The 17662-nt window shown below is 43.3% G+C and overlaps 1 protein-coding gene across 1 annotated transcript; it reads left to right on the forward strand.

Moving 5' to 3' along the window:
• On the forward strand, nucleotides 1454-17487 carry ACTR8 (ARP8 actin-related protein 8 homolog). The gene is made up of 13 exons (XM_018038256.1): nucleotides 1454-1721; nucleotides 5413-5583; nucleotides 7176-7286; nucleotides 8943-9047; nucleotides 9327-9500; nucleotides 10010-10103; nucleotides 10312-10444; nucleotides 12257-12410; nucleotides 13194-13289; nucleotides 13792-13932; nucleotides 14857-15121; nucleotides 15665-15828; nucleotides 16889-17487. The coding sequence occupies exons 1-13, from the start codon at nucleotides 1599-1601 to the stop codon at nucleotides 17030-17032; spliced, it is 1875 nt and encodes a 624-aa protein (XP_017893745.1). The 5' UTR covers nucleotides 1454-1598; the 3' UTR covers nucleotides 17033-17487.

The raw sequence follows: 17662 nt of genomic DNA on the forward strand, positions 1-17662 counted from the left end.
GAACAAAGGTGCAGTAGGTTATAACAAAGAAGGTACTTGACTCAAAGATCTAATGTTGCTAATACCAGGTCTACTACTTGTTTTTCTATATACCAACTGTATCTAAAAATAAAGGATATGAAAATTTGGCAGCAAGTATTGGCTCAACAAATGAAACCTTTAATCAGTCCTATTCTAATGATTTTGACTCCTCGGAAGCCCCTACATTCCTAGGATGTTTTAAGCTTGCTGCGCCTCCTGCAGTCAGGAGGCCTCAAACAATCACATGCTCAGCTGTACGAGTCCTGCAGGCAGGCTAAAAAGCCATCAGAGGGGTTTTTGGATTCAACCACCCTTTCAAATGCAGAAGACTAAAGCCTTGAGATGACTTTTTCCAGGAAGGCATATTCTTATTTTGGGGGGTACACGCTCAGGAAATACCAGGGGGAAAACCTGAGATCTGACCCAACCTTGCCCATCAGATCTCTGCCGCATGACCTTGTCACAGGTGGGATTCCTCTTGCTGGCTCCCGGCAGAGTGGGTTGCCATTTCCTTCTCCAGGGGATATTCCCAACCCAGGAATCGAACCCAGGTCTCCCGCATTGTAGGCAGAGGCTTTACTGTCTGAGCTACCAGGGAAGTCATAATAGGTACTAAAATAGTTATGAAGAAATGAATGGTTCAGACAATTCTATTTTGTGTTTAATAGTCTTTGGATCCAAGGTGTTCAGGTAAAAGTTTTTGTATCCATTTGTAAGCATTTATTCAACTCTGCCTGGAAATAGGAGTGGAAGGGCATTAATACACTGGTTTGTATGAAGACCAGATCACAGGAGGACAAGACTGGAAGCAGGGAAATGCGTTCAGAGGATGCTGTGTTCCAAGTGAGACAGGAGATTGGACTAGGTAATGGTGGTAGGAATGGAGAGGTGGTTGCATTTGATGGATTTGGCTGTAGAAGATGTGGATGACTGAAGAAACAAAGTGAAACTTGCTGAGGATGGTTTAAGTGAGAATAGATATGGGGGGATCAAGAGTTCCATTTTGTACATAAGTTTGCAATGCCTTGTAGACATCTAAGTGGAGATACTAAAGAAGCAACTGGTTATCAGGGAGAGATCCAAACTGGAAATACATATTTGGGAGTTCTCTTCATATTTAAAGCCATGAAACTGGATCAAGTCCTCCAAGGAGTGTGTAGAGAGATGCCCTAAACTCTCCAGGGAACACTAACATCCGAGGCCGGACTGAGCACAGCCAATGAAGTACGAGAACTAAAATTACCTACGTTATCTGAGAAGCCAGAGGAAACACGTGTGAGGTTTAAGCGAGATGCTAGGTATCCCGGATTCAACAGCAAGTACGGAAAACAAAACACAAAGTAGCTGGCCGGCTCGCTGCAGCCCCGACCAATCGCATCAGCATCCGCCCAACCCACCCCCCACCCCGCCCGCTCCGGGCAGCTCCGCCTCCGCCCTTCCGCCTTCCCGGAAGCCTCTGGGCCGACGCCTGGCGGCCTCCTTGTCTGTAAGCAGCGGGATCGTCTGCGCTGAGACCAGTTTTCTGGCATTCGCGTCGCGTCCCTGAAGCTAGAGACTGAGGGGCGTCGGCGGCCGACATGACCCAGGCGGAGAAGGGAGAGGCGGAGAACGGGAAGGAGAAGGGCGGGGAGAAGGAGAAGGAGCAGCGCGGGGTGAAGCGACCTATCGTGCCCGCGCTGGTGCCGGAGTCGCTGCAGGAGGTGAGGCGGCGGGGGCGGGCCTCGGACTCGGCTTCCGGGCCGGGCGGGGCCGGCGGAGCTGGGCGAGGGGAGGAGACTGGCGAGCGACCCGAGGCTTCGGGCCCTCACCCGGGTGGGTGGTGCAAGGCGGTCATTTCCCGTTCGCTCCGAGGGCACTGGGCAGATGGCCCGGTCACTGCGTCCCCGCCGGGCCCCCCCACCAGCTGCTGTACGAGCCCCTTCCGGACCGTGCGACCAGGACAGGGCTGTCACTTTACTGTCATAGGTTGAGGGAGCAGACGATGGTGGGTAGGGGCCGTGACAGTTCCCAGTCTCTAGGGTTCTCCCACTTGGAGAGGGGGAGGCGGGAGGAGAAAGCTCCACTTGAGTTGGGGCAGTAGGTAACAAGGCCTGATGTGGGATGGCTAGTGCAGAGCACCATTGTTGTTCAGTCGCTAAGTCGTGTCCGATTCTTTGCAACCGCATGGACTGCAGCACACCAGGCCTCCTTGTCCTTCACTGTCTCCCGGAATTTGCTCAAAATCAGGTGCATTGAGTTGGTGATGCCATCCAACCATCTCCTCCTCTGTCATCCTCTTCTCCTTTCTTCAGTCTTTCCCAGCATCAGGGTCTTTTCCAGTGAGTCGGCCCTTCACATCAGGTGGCCAAAGTATTGGAGCTTCAGTATCAGTGCCTTCAATGAATATTCAGGGTTGATTTCCTTTAGGATTGACTGGTTTGATCTGGCAGTCCAAGGGACTCTCAAGAGTCTTCTCAAGCACCACAGTTCAAAAGCATAAATTCTTCAGTGCTCAGCTTTCTTTATGGTCCAACTCTCAAATGCACGCCTAACTACTGGAAAAACCATAGCTTTGACTATATGGACCTTTGTTGTCCAACCAAAAGTGATGTCTCTGCTTTTTAACATGCTCTGTAGGTTAGTCATAGCTTTTCTTCCAAGGAGCAAGCAAGCGTCTTTTAATTTCATGGCTGCAGTCACCGTCTGCAGTGATGCTGAAGCCCAATAAAATAAAGTCTGTCACTTTTTTCATTTTTTTCGCCATCTATTTTTGCAGCTGACACCTAGACAAAGACCTAAAGGATATTTAGGAGTTAGCCATGGGGAGTGTGAGGACAGCAGAACATTGTGGAGGAGACCTGGGCCAAGAGAGCCTAGGAAAGCGTTGGAGGTGAGAATATCTGGAATCAGGGAAGAAGAGAGAGCAAGAAATGAGACTGGAGATCTTAAGAGGGGTGTCATCATGAGAGTGGTATAAGGCAGAGCCTGGCCTCTTCTGAAGGGGAACTTTGGAAGAGCTAGCCAGACTCCGAGCTGCATGATCAACTCTTTTAATCCTCATAGTAGCTCTCTGAGGTAGGAACTTCAGTCAGAGCCAAGAAGTGGCACAGTCTGAATTTGAAGCTGTATCTGTTAATCCAGAGCCTGGGCCCTTAACCACTGTTGGAATATTTGTTTAACATCAGTTGGTCATGTAGCACTTTTTGGTTTTTCCATATCCTCTGTGGCACCTCTGCTGTTATTTGCTAAATGCCTTTTTTTTTTTTTCCTTCTGAATCTTTTCTTAAGCAATAATGTCCAGGAAATGATATGTAGGATTCACTGGCTAGTTACTCTAATATGTTAAAGTAAATATGTAATTAATAAAAAGTCCTTGTCCAGACTTTGAAAAACTGTATTTACTACTCCCAGAGCTTCCCAATCAGTGTCCTGCAGCCTGTGTGCCATTGATGGGGTACAGGTGTCCCCGAGAGCAGGCTTCCCAGATAACTCATTGGTAAAGAATTCGCCTGCCAAGCAGAAGATGCCAGTTTGATCCCTGGGTCTGGAAGATCCCCTGGAGAAGGAAATGACAACCCACTCCAGTATTCTTGCCTGGGAAACCCCATGGACAGAGGAGCCTGGGGGACTACAACCCATGGGATTGCGGAAGAGTCAGACACGACTTAGCAACTAATCCATCACCACCCTGTCCCAGATGGCAAGCAGCCTTGTTGGTTTAACTCAGTCGCCTAGGTATATGTTGTCTGCCATAACACACACAAGCTTGAGGAGTCTGCTGCATAGCACCAGGCCTTGTGAGAATGGTGCCATCACCATTCAACAGATGACCTCTGTGCCATGCACTGGGCATAGAGCAGTGAACGAGACAGTAACAGTCCCCTCTTACATGAAGGTTTTGTCTTCTGGGAGAGCAATCAGTAAATCATTGTAAGAATGACAAGTGTCATGAAAAGGAGGGGTGCCATAAGATTTTATTACAGCAGGACAAACACACCTGGTCTAATGACATTAACTTAAGACCTGAAGGGAAGAGTAAGATTTAAAAGGGAGAAAGAACATTGCAGACAAAGGGAAGTGCCTTTGTGCAGGCCTGAAGGTCAGCACTGTAAGCTGAGAAATCAGGAGAAATCTGGATTCGGAAGACCACAGAGACTGAGAAGGAAGTAGTTCTAGAGTAAAGCTAGAGAAATAAGCAGGGTCCTGGTCTTGGAGGTTCTGAACTGTAACTTATCAACAAGTTACAGAAATGTTTCGAAAGAGGGCAGGCCAGGAAGACACAACTGAAGCCACCGGGTGGAACGGAGTAGGTGCTGGCTGCAGAGCCGTGCTGGAAAGGCCATTCTCAGCGGAGGCATCCATTTGTCAGAAGGACTGTTGGAGTCTCTCTGAGTCCCCCACTGAGTCCCTCAGCATGTTTCCATGGTAACGGTTCCCCAGTCACTCAGGTTATATTCTTCTCCATTGAGAATTATGGCTCTAAAAGCCCACTGTCTTGCTTTGTGCTCCTTTGTCAGTCCTTGTTGACTGTCTCCCAAGAACGGGTGGTGAAAGGCAGACATACGAGGATAGAATTGTGAACTCTGGCTTTTTAACTCCAAACTCTTACCAGATCAGGTAAATAGCACAGAGTCAATAAGGGTAAAGTGTTTAAAAAACAGTGACCAAAATACAGTTTATGCTCATTCTCGAAAGTGGTTCCTGTATTGAGCCTTACTTTCCAGCATTAGAAAACAGTGATTCTGTTCTAATACTCCATTTCTTCCCTCACCTACTCAACCAATGTTGTCACAGCTGAGCGATGATACTGATTACCTCAGGAGCTTTTGTAAATTGCAGATTCCTAGGCTGTCTCTCCCAGGAGATTCTGAATCAGAAAGTTCGTAGTGAAGCCTTAGGGTCTTTTTATTTGTTTTTTAAACAAGGATCTTTAGGTGTTCGGATTTAGGGAACCCAGCACTTGACGAGTCATAGTATTCCCCACACTCTTATTCCTTATTCAGTTGTCTTCTTTAGTAAATGGAAAGTTCTCTAGTGGCTGGGACTTTGTCCTTGTCAGCACTGTACCTGTAGTGCTTGGCACAGAAACACCTTCAAATCATAGCTTGATTTGCCCTGGGTGCTTGAAGTGAAGATGCTCAGTCGTGTCCGACTCTTTGTGGCCCCGTGGACTGTAGCCTACCAGGCTTCTCTGTCCATGGGATTCTCCAGGCAAGAGTACTGGAGTGGGTTGCCATTTCCTTGGATTTCATTCATTTAAGCAAAGATTTGTTGACCTTTGTGCCATGAGTCAGATCCTCAAAACACAGATACAAAATGAGTTTGATAGTCATTACAGGAAGCTAGCTTCTTTGAGTCTGTTACCATCTATACTATTTTCTAAAGTCACACTCCTTTGTTTTATATTTACAGCAAATCCAGAGCAACTTCATTGTTGTCATACATCCAGGTTCCACAACTCTGAGGATTGGTCGAGCCACAGACACACTTCCTGCTAGCATTCCTCACGTCATTGCACGAAGACACAAGCAACAGGGGCAGCCACTGTACAAGGACAGCTGGCTGCTGAGAGAGGGACTAAACGTAAGTCAGGATGAGGACCTGGAGGGGGTTCCCTGGCAGTCCAGGGGTTAAGACTGCTTTTGCTGCTAAGGGGCCAAGTTCAGCCCCTGGTCGGGGAGCTAAGATCCCACAAGTCACACTGTGTGGACAAAAAAAATAGCACACACACACACAAAATGTAGGACCTGGAGAGAAAGCCCAAGGTTGTCGCCTTGGGAGGGCTTAGATACTCAGTGTATGGCATCATCTTGAACAACATCTTCATAGCTTTAATGTATCTTAAAATAATGACATTGTTCAGGGTTACAAGTATAATTTTTTATCAAAGCTAGGAATTTTAGATTGTATAGAAATAATTGTAACAAAAGAAAATTAATTTTTATAACCCATCAGGAAGAATTGGGTATTGAAGAAGCTGATTTTTAGTGGAGGATACAGAATTGTCAGTTTCTTAAAATGATGCATCCAGGCATCTGTTAACTGGCTGCCATATTTTTTCTTCCAGATATTTAGAGTTTATATTGAGCTTAGTTTTTCAATCTGTAGCAAATTGAATTCCTCCAATAAGCACTTGTTATAATCTTAGGTTAAATCATAATTTTAAGGCAAAAAATAATATGTTCTTGGAGTGATTTACTTAGGATGCAGCAAATGTCCTATTTTGCAGGTGATAATTAACAGGAAAAATTTTCATGATAGGTATTGAATATGTATATAACATTATAATCCACTTTTAAGCTTTAAATCAAGGATAGTTTTAGGAACTTGCAGTTTCTATAACTCTGATAGTAGGCCTTAGGATTTCATTTTCTAGCATAACTAGCAAACCATCCTTAAGTCCATTTCTAAGCTTAACTATAACTTGACAATGTAAGGGTTTAAAACTCACTTATACCTTTGGATCTTGTAATTCTATCTTAGGGACTAAATCTCAGGAGTAAAAATAGAAAGAAAATAAAATAATCTTTTCAAAAGTATTTATGGAATGTTCTTTGCAATATCACAATAACTTGAATACTCATTAACTAAGTGAAATAACACATGTAGGAAAAAATATTGCTATAAAATTGTAAGCATGAAAATTGTACCAATATGTGGAAGAGTCTTGAAATACTTGGTAAGTTTAAAGTGTGCTATGCTCTGATATTAAGTCAGAAGTCCCTTGAAAGTGAAAGTGAAAGTGAAGTTGCTCAGTTGTGTCCGACTCTTTGTGACCCGTGGACTGTAGCCCACCAAGCTCCTCCATCCATGGGATTCTCCAGGCAAGAGTACTGGAGTGGGTTGCCATTTCCTTCTCCAGGGAATCTTCCCAACCCAGGGATCGGACCCAGGTCTCCCACATTGCAGGCAGACGCTTTTAACTTCTGCACCACCAGGGGTTATAGATATTTGCAACAGTTGGTTTATGTGATGGTGCTTTTCTGATTTTTTTTTTAAATAAATAATAAAAAGGTTACTTTGAATTCTTAGGGTTAACATATGTGACATCAGTGAAGGACATGCTTGTTGATGAGGGAGCATTTCCTCTTGCTAGATTAAATTAGTATTTTGTCGTTACTTTCTCTTTTTCACTAAATCATTTATACTGTTCATCACTGTTTCTTTTCTGCCAGAAACCTGAAAGTAACGAACAAAGGCAAAATGGCCTTAAAATGGTGGATCAAGCAATATGGTCTAAAAAGATGTCAAATGGTACAAGACGGATTCCTGTGTCCCCTGAGCAGGTTGGGTCTCACTCAGCTCTTTCTTCAGATTCATCCCTTGACCAGTGCTATTATGTCATAACCATTCGTGTGCTCTTCCTATTTCGTTATGCAAATTATTAAAGATGGGATTTTCTTTAAAAAGGAAAGAAAACCATTTATAACCACCTGCAGAATGCCTAAATTGGTGTTACAAATGTCTAGGCCTGTCAGTTTGTAAGATAGCGTTTCTTATGTCAAGTTGATGAAAATTTGGTTTGCCTGAGAGTCTTGAGTGTATTATTCCAGCATCTTGATGAGAAGCTGTATTTTTACTACGTTTGTCCTTTTAGTGTGATAAACCAGTACTGCTGGGGATGGACATGAGTCTATGTCCAAAAAGTTCCTTCAGTTTTTAAGTAAAAATAAAAGACAAATTTTTCATTTTTACCAAGAACTTTATTGAACAATGTGTTCACTGTTTTGTTTCACTGCCTTCTACTGCTTTTCAGGCAACTTCATAATTCTGTCTTCCCAAAACTTTTTTATCTTTTTGAGCAAAGAACTGTTCCAAGAACCGTTCCAAGCCTTTTACAGACTTCCAGGGATCTGAAATTTTTTCCACTAAAATTTTTGTGAATAAAATAAATGGAAATCGAAAGGTACGGTGTCTGGTGAAAACAGTGGATGAATCAGAAATTTCCATCCAAGCTATAGTAGTTTTTCCATATAGACAAACATGTGGTCTTACGTTAACCTGATGGAAGATTATGCATTTTCTGTTGACTAATTCTGGATGCTTTTCAATGAGTGCTTCTTTCAGTTGGTCTAATTGGGAGCAGTACTTGTTGGAATGAATCATTTGGTTTTCCAGGAGACCATAATACAGGACTCCTTTTAATCCCACATCAAAGCAATTAACATAACCAAGCTGATACTAATATTACTCATTGCTTGATTGGGATATTTTCAGTATGTTGGCTATCTCTTGCATGGTATAATGTTGATTATTCTCAAGTAATGTCTCAATTTGATCACTGTCAACTTCACTGGTCTTCTGGACCAGGGAGCATTGTCCAGTGAGAAATCTCCAGTGCGAAACTTTGCAAACCACTTTTGACACATGTGATAAGTCACAGCACCTTCTCCATATTACTGCACATATCTTTCTTTGCATTTCAGTTGCATTTTTACCTTTTTTGAAATAACAAAGCATACTATGCAGAAAATGTTGCCCTTTTCCCCCCCCATCATCAATATTAAGATGGCTACACAAAAATTCACCCGTTTTGACAAGTTTTTGTTTTAAATACACACTGATGTTACAAGCTATCACAACATAATCTAACAGTTGTTTTGAATAAAGTTAAAGACAGCTAACTGCTACTTGAGCCATCTTACAGAAAAAACCAAATGAACTATTTGGTTAACCAACTATATAAATTTATATTCAAGTTTCAGCAGAGTGCAATATTCATTTTAGACTGGCTGTGAATCACAGCCTGAGTGTTAACATGATGGGAGTAATCAAGGTTGTGGAAACGGGCAGGAGAATCCACTTGTGACCAGTCCCTATTTTGTCACCGATCTTGGATTCGTTATTAAAATTTGCCACTGTATCTATTCTGTGAGAGAAGAGGGCAGCCCCTTTTTTTCTTGCATAGACTCAGACAATTTTCTGATGTCTGTTTGTTTCAGGCACGTTCCTACAACAAGCAGATGCGACCCGCGATTTTAGATCACTGCTCTGGAAATAAATGGACAAACACATCTCATCACCCTGAGTTTTTGGTGGGAGAAGAGGTAGGAGACTTGTTTACAGTGAAATGGAAGAAGAAAACGGAGGTCCTATTTATAAAATTAGTGTGCTTTGCCACCCAGTTCTGGTTGTTCCCAAGCATTCTGTAATCTTACCCTGAGAAACAGTCACACTGGCTCCTGAGATATTAGACACTCCACTCTCAACATGAGAACAGTCAGCAAATGTTAATGATAACTTCTGGCCTTTGGTTTTTCAATGTGAATCTGGGAAACACTGAGACAAGAGTTCTAACAATGTATTCATCTCCCCATTGTTTCCAGGCCCTGTATGTTAATCCTTTGGACTGTTATAATATTCACTGGCCTATCAGAAGAGGTCAGTTAAATATTCACCCAGGACCTGGGGGCTCTCTTACAGCTGTTCTGGCAGATATTGAAGTAATATGGTCTCATGCAATACAAAAATACTTGGAAATCCCGCTGAAAGATTTAAAGGTAAACAGAAATTCCCAGTTACTGGATTGTCTTTAGAGATTCTTGGTCAATAAAAGCACACCGTCCTTTGTAAGACAGTGTCCTTGAAGCCGTCTTCACTTTAAGGTGTTAAGAATATCCTTTTTTCCTTCACTAAATTCCCATCTGGTGCTTTCTTTTTTTTCCTCATTTTGTTTGGTTCTTGGTATTTTTATTGCTCTGCAATCAGCAAACTTGCTCGTGTTTATACGTTCTCTCTGGACCTTTTTCAGACATATCAGTTGTCATATTTTTTCATTTTACAAGTTTTAAATAATTCAAAAGGAAAAAAAGGTCCACAAAACTTCAACTTTTTAAAAATATAAAACCTAAAAGATAGCAGAGAGCTTTGAGCTTTTACTTTGGGCCTCTAGCCATTGCTGCTGCTTCTTTAGAGACAATCCTCTCTGAGGACAGGTCTGGTGAAATTTGTTTTGACCTGACTTGAATATTAACCATTTTATCTTTTTCTCCTTTGTTGTTCTTTTTAGTATTATAGATGTATCTTGTTAATTCCTGATATCTATAATAAACAGCATGTGAAAGAATTAGTGAATATGATCCTAATGAAGATGGGTTTTTCAGGTATGTCTGTTATTCCAGGGAAACCTGCCTGAAATGAGATTGTTTTGTTTTTTTTCTGACACAGTTGATTTAATTCACTGCTTGACTGAAATGCTTATTCTGGGAGGGTCAGTTATGCTTGCCTGGGGGTTCCTAGACTTTAATTAGATATCTGTTACAGGGTCTCTCCTGCTCCCCAGCTGATCACCCCTCTGCCTTTGTCCTTCAGGGATTGTGGTCCATCAGGAGTCTGTGTGTGCCACCTTTGGAAGTGGCTTGAGCAGCACATGTGTTGTAGACGTCGGAGACCAGAAGACAAGTGTGTGCTGTGTGGAGGATGGAGTCTCTCATCGGAACACTCGGTGAGGAGCTTGGGAGGAGGTATTCTCTGCTGCTGCTTCCTTTACAGCCTATTCAACTAAAAGCACCTTGAGTTAGAAGGTTTTTTTAGGAATTATATGTAGCCCACCAGGCTCCTCTGTCCATGTGATTCTCCAGGCAAGAATACTGGAGTGGGTTGCTATTTCCTTCTCCAGGTGATCTTCCCAACCCAGGGATCGAACCCAGGTCTCCTGCATTGTGGGCAGACACTTTTTGACCTCTGAGCCATCAGGGAAGCCTCTGATACCTAGGAATTATATATTCACATTTTTTTTATGAAGCCAGCGAGATTGTGGAAGTGCAAATTTGAACAAGGCTACATACTGGTGATTCTAGGCTATAACAAGGCTATAAACTGGTTCTGTTGGAACCCTCTGATATGAGCCCAGGCTTCCTGGGTAGCTCAGTGGTAAAGAACCTACCTGCCAATGCAGGAGACACAGGTTCAGTTCCTGGGTCAGGAAGATGCCCTGGTAAGGGAAATGGCAACCCCTCTAGTTTTCTCACCTGGGGAATGCCATGGACAGAGGGGCCTGGCAGGCTACAGGCTATGGGACCGCAGCGAGTTAGGACACGACTTAAGAACTAAAAACAACAGCAGTGTGAGCTGACAGTATCATTGAGTTCATGGAAGCCCTAGTGTGTGCTGCGTGCTTTCCCATAGGAGAAGTGTGTATGTTAGCTCTGTGTCTCTCACTGGTGTGGCAGTCACACTCACAGCAAAGCTTTATATAGGCAAGTCATTTAGGAGACAGTAGCTTTTTAGGTCTAAATTGTCTAGCTAGCATTTTAAATATTTGCTTTTCTCTCTCTTTTTTTTTGGCCACACTGCATAGCTTGCAGGATCTCAGTTCCCCGACCAGGGATTGAACCTAGGCCACCGCAGTGAAGGCTCAGAATCCTACCCACTAGGCCACCAGGGTCTCCTGAGTATTTGCTTTTCTTGTCAGGTTATTTTTGATGAGTGAAGAGTAACTTGGTGGTGGTCCAGTCCCTTCATTACATTATCACTGACAGAAGGATTAATAAAGAAACTAGCCCGAGCAGGTTTGCAGCTTGCTTATCTGCGACAAGCCCAGCACAGGTGAGCATGCCAGGTAGTGCAGATAACCAGTTCTCTGCAGTGTTTTGTGCTTCCAGGATGGCTTCTTCAGGCTGATTTTATTCTTCCTGTCACTCACATAGGTAGTTTTGACTTCTGAGGCATAGAAGCAAACTTAGAAAAGGGTCTAAGCAGTCCTTGAGAAGAGTTAAGCTGTTACCTCCTAGGTTACAGTGCATTCTCAAACCCTGATCGAGTTGTTTGAGCCCCTCCATTTGTATTACTTAATGCCATTGCTTCTTGAAGTATAGAGAGAACACTGGACCCCAGGTCTTCTACCACTGAAATGGCACAGCAGTGATCCCTCCAGATGGTAGAAATGTTCAGTTAGTGGCTAGTAGCCTCAGAGTTTTTCTCCCACAAGAGACATTTGTCTTATGATGTTATTCCCTGTCGTCTCTATATGCCGGTAAGCGTAGAGAGGCTGTCATATGCTATACATATGGACTTGGCAATGAGCTGGACTTAATGTGTTTCTGTCTCAGATTTTTTTGCAAGTAGCATTTTTTACTTCTTGATGCTCACCACTGGTTTTTTCTAGTTTCCTTCTCTCTCCCTTACATCCATTCTGCCCTTTCATTCTTTAACTTATCCTTACAACATTTCTTGAAACTTGCTGTTTCGCTGTGCCTAATTGAGTTTTCGGAACACCCTCTGCATCTTTTTAGCTGCCCTTTTCTCTTAACTCCAGGCTCTGTCTGGCATATGGTGGATCTGATGTGTCAAGATGCTTTTACTGGCTGATGCAGCGAGCTGGTTTCCCTTACAGAGAATGCCAGTTAACAAATAAAATGGATTGCCTCCTTCTGCAGCACCTTAAAGAAACTTTTTGTCATTTGGATCAGGTGGGAGTAAAATCAAAATTGCTGATTATTTTTGTTTTCAGGAAAAATTGAAGATATTTAAGGATAATTTAAAAAAATTAACAGTACTGTGCTACCCATTCAACCCAAGTTGATAAAACCTTGAGGCTGAAGCTCTTAAGAAGTGAGAGATTTTTGGTAAGGTCAGACCCATACAGAAGTATCTCATACTCAGGAAAACACAGCTAGTTTTTTTTTAAGAGAGTAGATTTCTCTCTTCTTAGGATCTATGATCATTCTAAGGATAAAGATTAACCTTTAGATGTAATGAACAGTAGCAGGTAAATACATAGTTACAGACAGTTAATAAAATGGTATCATTTGAAGTACTTTCTTACTATTGTGAACAGTCAGCATTTAATCATTGCTGTATATGAATTGCTACCTTTTTATACTGTTTGTTTTAGACTTTTTAAATAACCTTGTTCGAGTAATAAAATTCTGAGTAAAAATTTTTTTGAGAAATGTAGAACAGGGTAACATTTCCGAGTTATTGAGGGAATTTGCTTGTTGGTTTGGACATTGTTTGTATTTGTATATAATGATAATGAAAGAAGCCAGAAATTCAGGTGGTGGCAATTTCAGAAATGTTGAAAGAGAAACAAGGTACAGTTGAAGTCCTGTTTTTTAAGTTCCAGTGGAAGTGGTAGAAAGTTGTAGGGCAACCCTTTTGTGGGTGAGATTTAGACCACAGAGAGGCTTGTCATTTGTAGAGTTTGCGTGCACTTTTCCTGATTGACTGACAGCATCTTTCCCCGGATTCAGGACATCTCTGGGCTTCAGGACCATGAGTTTCAGATTCGACATCCAGATTCCCCTGCCCTTCTTTACCAGTTTCGATTGGGAGATGAAAAACTCCAGGTAACATGTGGGTGTGTATTTCCCATGGGTAGAAAGAAAGGCAGCCAGGTTTAGTCAGACTGAGAGAATGTGTATTTGCTGGAAACGTCATGAAGTCAGAATGCCAACTGGGTGTAAATTAGCTGCTAGCCCAACATTTAAACCACTGATAGAGTATAGATCAGAAGAGAGCTGAGCCATCTCTTTAATTAGGCGCTGTGTGAGGAGTTGCTATTTAGAGAGAGGCACCATTCTAGGAAATTACAAAGTAGTTTACTTGGCACTTATTTTGCATCCACTTTGAGATTTCTCTCTCAGGTGTATTATCACCCATTCAGTTTGATGATGAAGCCCATTACACACTGAGGAAATAATGCTCCTTCGAAAAGAGAATGCTCACTCAATCCGACTTACAGGATCTGACCTGCCAGTTTTGTTTTTGGAAGAACACAGTTTGTTTAACGGGTCAGTTTTTTCAGGAGGCAGTAGCCTTGATTGGTCATTCTTTTCTTTCCCTGCACAGGCTCCAATGGCTTTGTTTTATCCAGCAACTTTTGGAATCGTTGGACAGAAAATGACAACTTTACAGCACAGATCCCAGGGTGACCCTGAGGATCCTCACGATGAACAGTACCTGCTGGCCACGCAGAGCAAGCAGGAACAGGTCTGTAGTAATTCAGGGTGAGAGGAGATAGTTTTGTGCCTGAGAGAGGTTTGCCCACACTTCATGGATCGTTGCAATGACAGTATGCTAAAGCTGATACTACTTTTAGGACCATAGATGAAGTCTACATCTAAAATCCAGATGGGAGATTTCTTTGTTCAGCAAACATGTATTTTCAGAATACTACTCCACACACGTGAAAGTTAATTTAATGATGATGCTTCCCTTTGGTGTGTATTATTTCTGAACTTTTCCTCTTTTGAATATTTTTCCAGTAGTAGTTTCAGTAAAATCTCACCTATTTTTTTTCTGAGCTGTTTTTAAATTATCACATGAAAGGTGGGTAGGCACAGGTAAGGAACTGAATTCCTTCGTCCAGAGCCAATCCTAGTTGTAGGATGTCTGCTGCAGGGGCACAGATTAAAGCTGTTACCTGCCAGTGAAATAGCAGCTCATGATGGAGAGAAGAGGGCTGTAAACCTGCTCTGGTCTTTGTTCCTGTCCCAAAACTGAGCATGAGATTGCTTAGATAAGGTCTGAAAATGAGGACCCATGACAGCCACTGGCCCAAGAATTCCACTGAAATAACTATACTCAAAAGCTGAGGGGGGAATAGTTCATCAACATTTCAGTCTTAAAATCCCGGCAATATTCGGAAAGCCCTGTGGTCTGCCCTGCCAGCCTGGCGTTGCCTTGGTTTGGTAGCATGTCCTCGTCTTCTGCACCACCCCACCCAGTGATCCGAGGGCGGGGACTGGGTGCTAGGTTGCATGCTGTGGGGTGTTTCCTGTCTGTGGCACAGGGACAGGCCTTTGTTTTATAGAGTGTCCAGCAGGGGGGTGGGGAGGGGACATCCAGCTGGAGAACACTGACCATTGTCATAGTCGGACCATCCATTCAACTTTCCTTTTGATTGATTTAAAGTCTGCAAAAGCTACTGCTGACCGGAAGTCTGCATCCAAACCCATTGGATTCGAAGGGGACCTTCGTGGCCAGTCCTCTGACCTTCCAGAAAGACTGCATTCCCAGGAGGTGGATCTGGGACCCTCCCAGGGAGACTGTTTGATGGCTGGCAATGATTCTGAGGAGGCTCTCACCGCACTGATGTCCAGGAAGACTGCCATCTCGTTGTTTGAAGGGAAAGCCCTGGGCCTGGATAAAGCCATCCTCCATAGCATAGACTGCTGTTGTAAGCACATCTGGGGAGCCGGGAGCGAGCAGTTCCAGGGTTCAGGCTAGGGTGTAGTTTTATCTTGCAGCATGTTCATTCAAAAACTATGGAGGACCTACTTTGTGCCGCCATTGTCAGGTATTAGAATCTGATTCCTGGCCTTCTTGAACATAGAACCAAGTAACAAAGGCCAAAACAAGTCAAATCACCACATAAAGGCATTCTAAGAAGCAGCCTGTGTACAGGCCAGTGTGACTGGGAAGCAGAGTGAGGCTGTGGGATGCATGGGTACACACCACACTGGACTTTGTAGCCCCCTTAGAGGTTGAGGTCCTGATCCTGCTAGTAGCAGGGTTGGGGGCGGGGCATGTGTGGGGATAGCAACTTGCTCACATTTTGAGCTTTGCAAGGTTCCTCTGGCTGCATTGTAGCATTGTCGAAGATAGATGGGGGAGAGCGCTGTGAGGGCCTCCTGCCATTACCAGTAGATGATGGTGGCTTGGCATAGGGTGGTGGTAGATACAGAGAAAAAGCATGAAAGGGATTTCACTGTCTTTTCAGCATCTGATGAAACCAAAAAGAAGATGTACAGCTCCATCCTGGTGGTGGGAGGTGGTTTGATGTTTCATAAAGCCCAGGAATTTCTGCAGCACAGAATTCTCAATAAAATGCCACCTTCATTCAGGCGAATTATTGAAAATGTAGATGTGATCACAAGGCCCAAGGTATGTTGTACACGGTGCAGGTCAGACTCTTCCAGTGAAACAGCATTATTTGTAGTTGTATGTGGACAGAGAAAATCCTGGGAGGCATGAGGCTGTGTGGGGGGCATTCTTGAGGGCTTGGGGCAAGTAGAAAAATTACTTTCAGCAGGTCACACAGATGTGGTGGAAGGAGCTCTGGACTCAGGGACTGGATTACTGGCTTTCAGTCCCTGCTGTGTTCTCCAGATTAGCATGACCAACTTCTGACTTTGTCAAAGGATGGGGTGGGCAAGGAGAAGACTGACTGTACTCACACTGTCAACTAGAACAGGTCATTTTCATCTCGTTCATATTGAGAATCTCCTGCTGGTCCCTAGACCAGGTGATCTTCAAGGATCTTTTTGGTTTGAACTGTCATGGAAACCATAAACACAGCAATTTAGAAACAGATTGTGTCTATATTTTATCATTCTCACTGATAATTCCAGGGAATATTTCTGTTTAATTTTCATTCAGAGGTAGAGGTTATGGGATATATTTATTCCACTCAAATTTCAAAATAAGTTATTTCCTTAGAAATTGTCCGGCCTATAGGGACTATTCGGAGAAGGCAATGGCATTCCACTCCAGTACTCTTGCCCGGAAAATCCCATGGATGGAGGAGTCTGGTAGGCTGCAGTTCATGGGGTCGCTAAGTTGGGCACGACTGAGTGACTTCACTTTAGCTTTTCACTTTCATGCATTGGAGAAGGAAATGGCAACCCACTCCAGTGTTCTTGCCTGGAGAATCCCAGGGACAGGGGAGCCTGGTGGGCTGCCGTCTATGGGGTCACACAGAGTCGGACACGACTGAAGCGACTTAGCAGTAGCAGCAGCATAGGGACTATTAGTGGAATAATAGGAAATAGTGAATAATAGCATCTTCAGTAATAAAAACCGAAAAATTTTCTTGTGAACTGAAATAGAAAATGTCTGTGGTTAGTTCATAGGTCCTGCATGAGTCTGCCCCTAAATTCCAGTAAATGATTAAGTATATATCTTGTCCATTTTCATTGAACTGTCTTTGTCATTTCTTCTCTAGGACATGGATCCCCGGCTGATTGCCTGGAAAGGGGGGGCAGTGTTGGCTTGTTTGGATACCACACAGGAACTGTGGATTTATCAGAGAGAGTGGCAGCGCTTTGGCGTCCGCATGCTACGAGAGCGAGCTGCTTTTGTGTGGTGAAATGGACAGAAAAGTCGCTGTTGGAGACCAGCACAAACCTTGTGGTATAAAAGACTTAGTATAATTTATTGACTTAGGTGCGTTAAAGTTTCATGAAAATAAATGAATCTTAACTTTTTCTTGTTGAACACATTACATTGGTGTAAAAAAATAGCTGCTTTTGTAGTCAGGACATTTGAGAATAAATATGAACTTAGTCTTCCGTGGTGAATTTTCCTGCTCTTCCTCGGGGGTCTCAGACTCCCAGTGATGTCCATTGCTGCAGTAGAGTGTTTCTCGGGTGGTGAAGCCCTTCCTCTAGGTTGACTTCTGAGTGTTAGGCAGTCTCAGGTACCCATGAGGGTGGGTGTGTGAATGTGGCCCTGAATTGTGAGATGTGTCTGGTTACACGTTTTCCCTCTTGTATAGCATAGATGTATGTCATGACTTGTATATGCTGCTAAAATTCCTTAGGGGAAGAAAAAAGGTGTTTTTGTTGTTTTGTTTCATTTTTAAAATTGTCTCTTGGATTACAAAAAATGGCAGGGCCCATTCAGGTCTAGATTTCCAGAAGCAAAGATTTAAGATTGGGCTGGTTGGCTTTTGTTACCCACATGATCTGGGGTGGCCTTGGGAAAGGAAACCAGTCAT

Source organism: Capra hircus, chromosome 22 (genome assembly GCF_001704415.2).
Source record: "Capra hircus breed San Clemente chromosome 22, ASM170441v1, whole genome shotgun sequence".
NCBI classification, from domain to species: Eukaryota; Metazoa; Chordata; class Mammalia; order Artiodactyla; family Bovidae; genus Capra; species Capra hircus.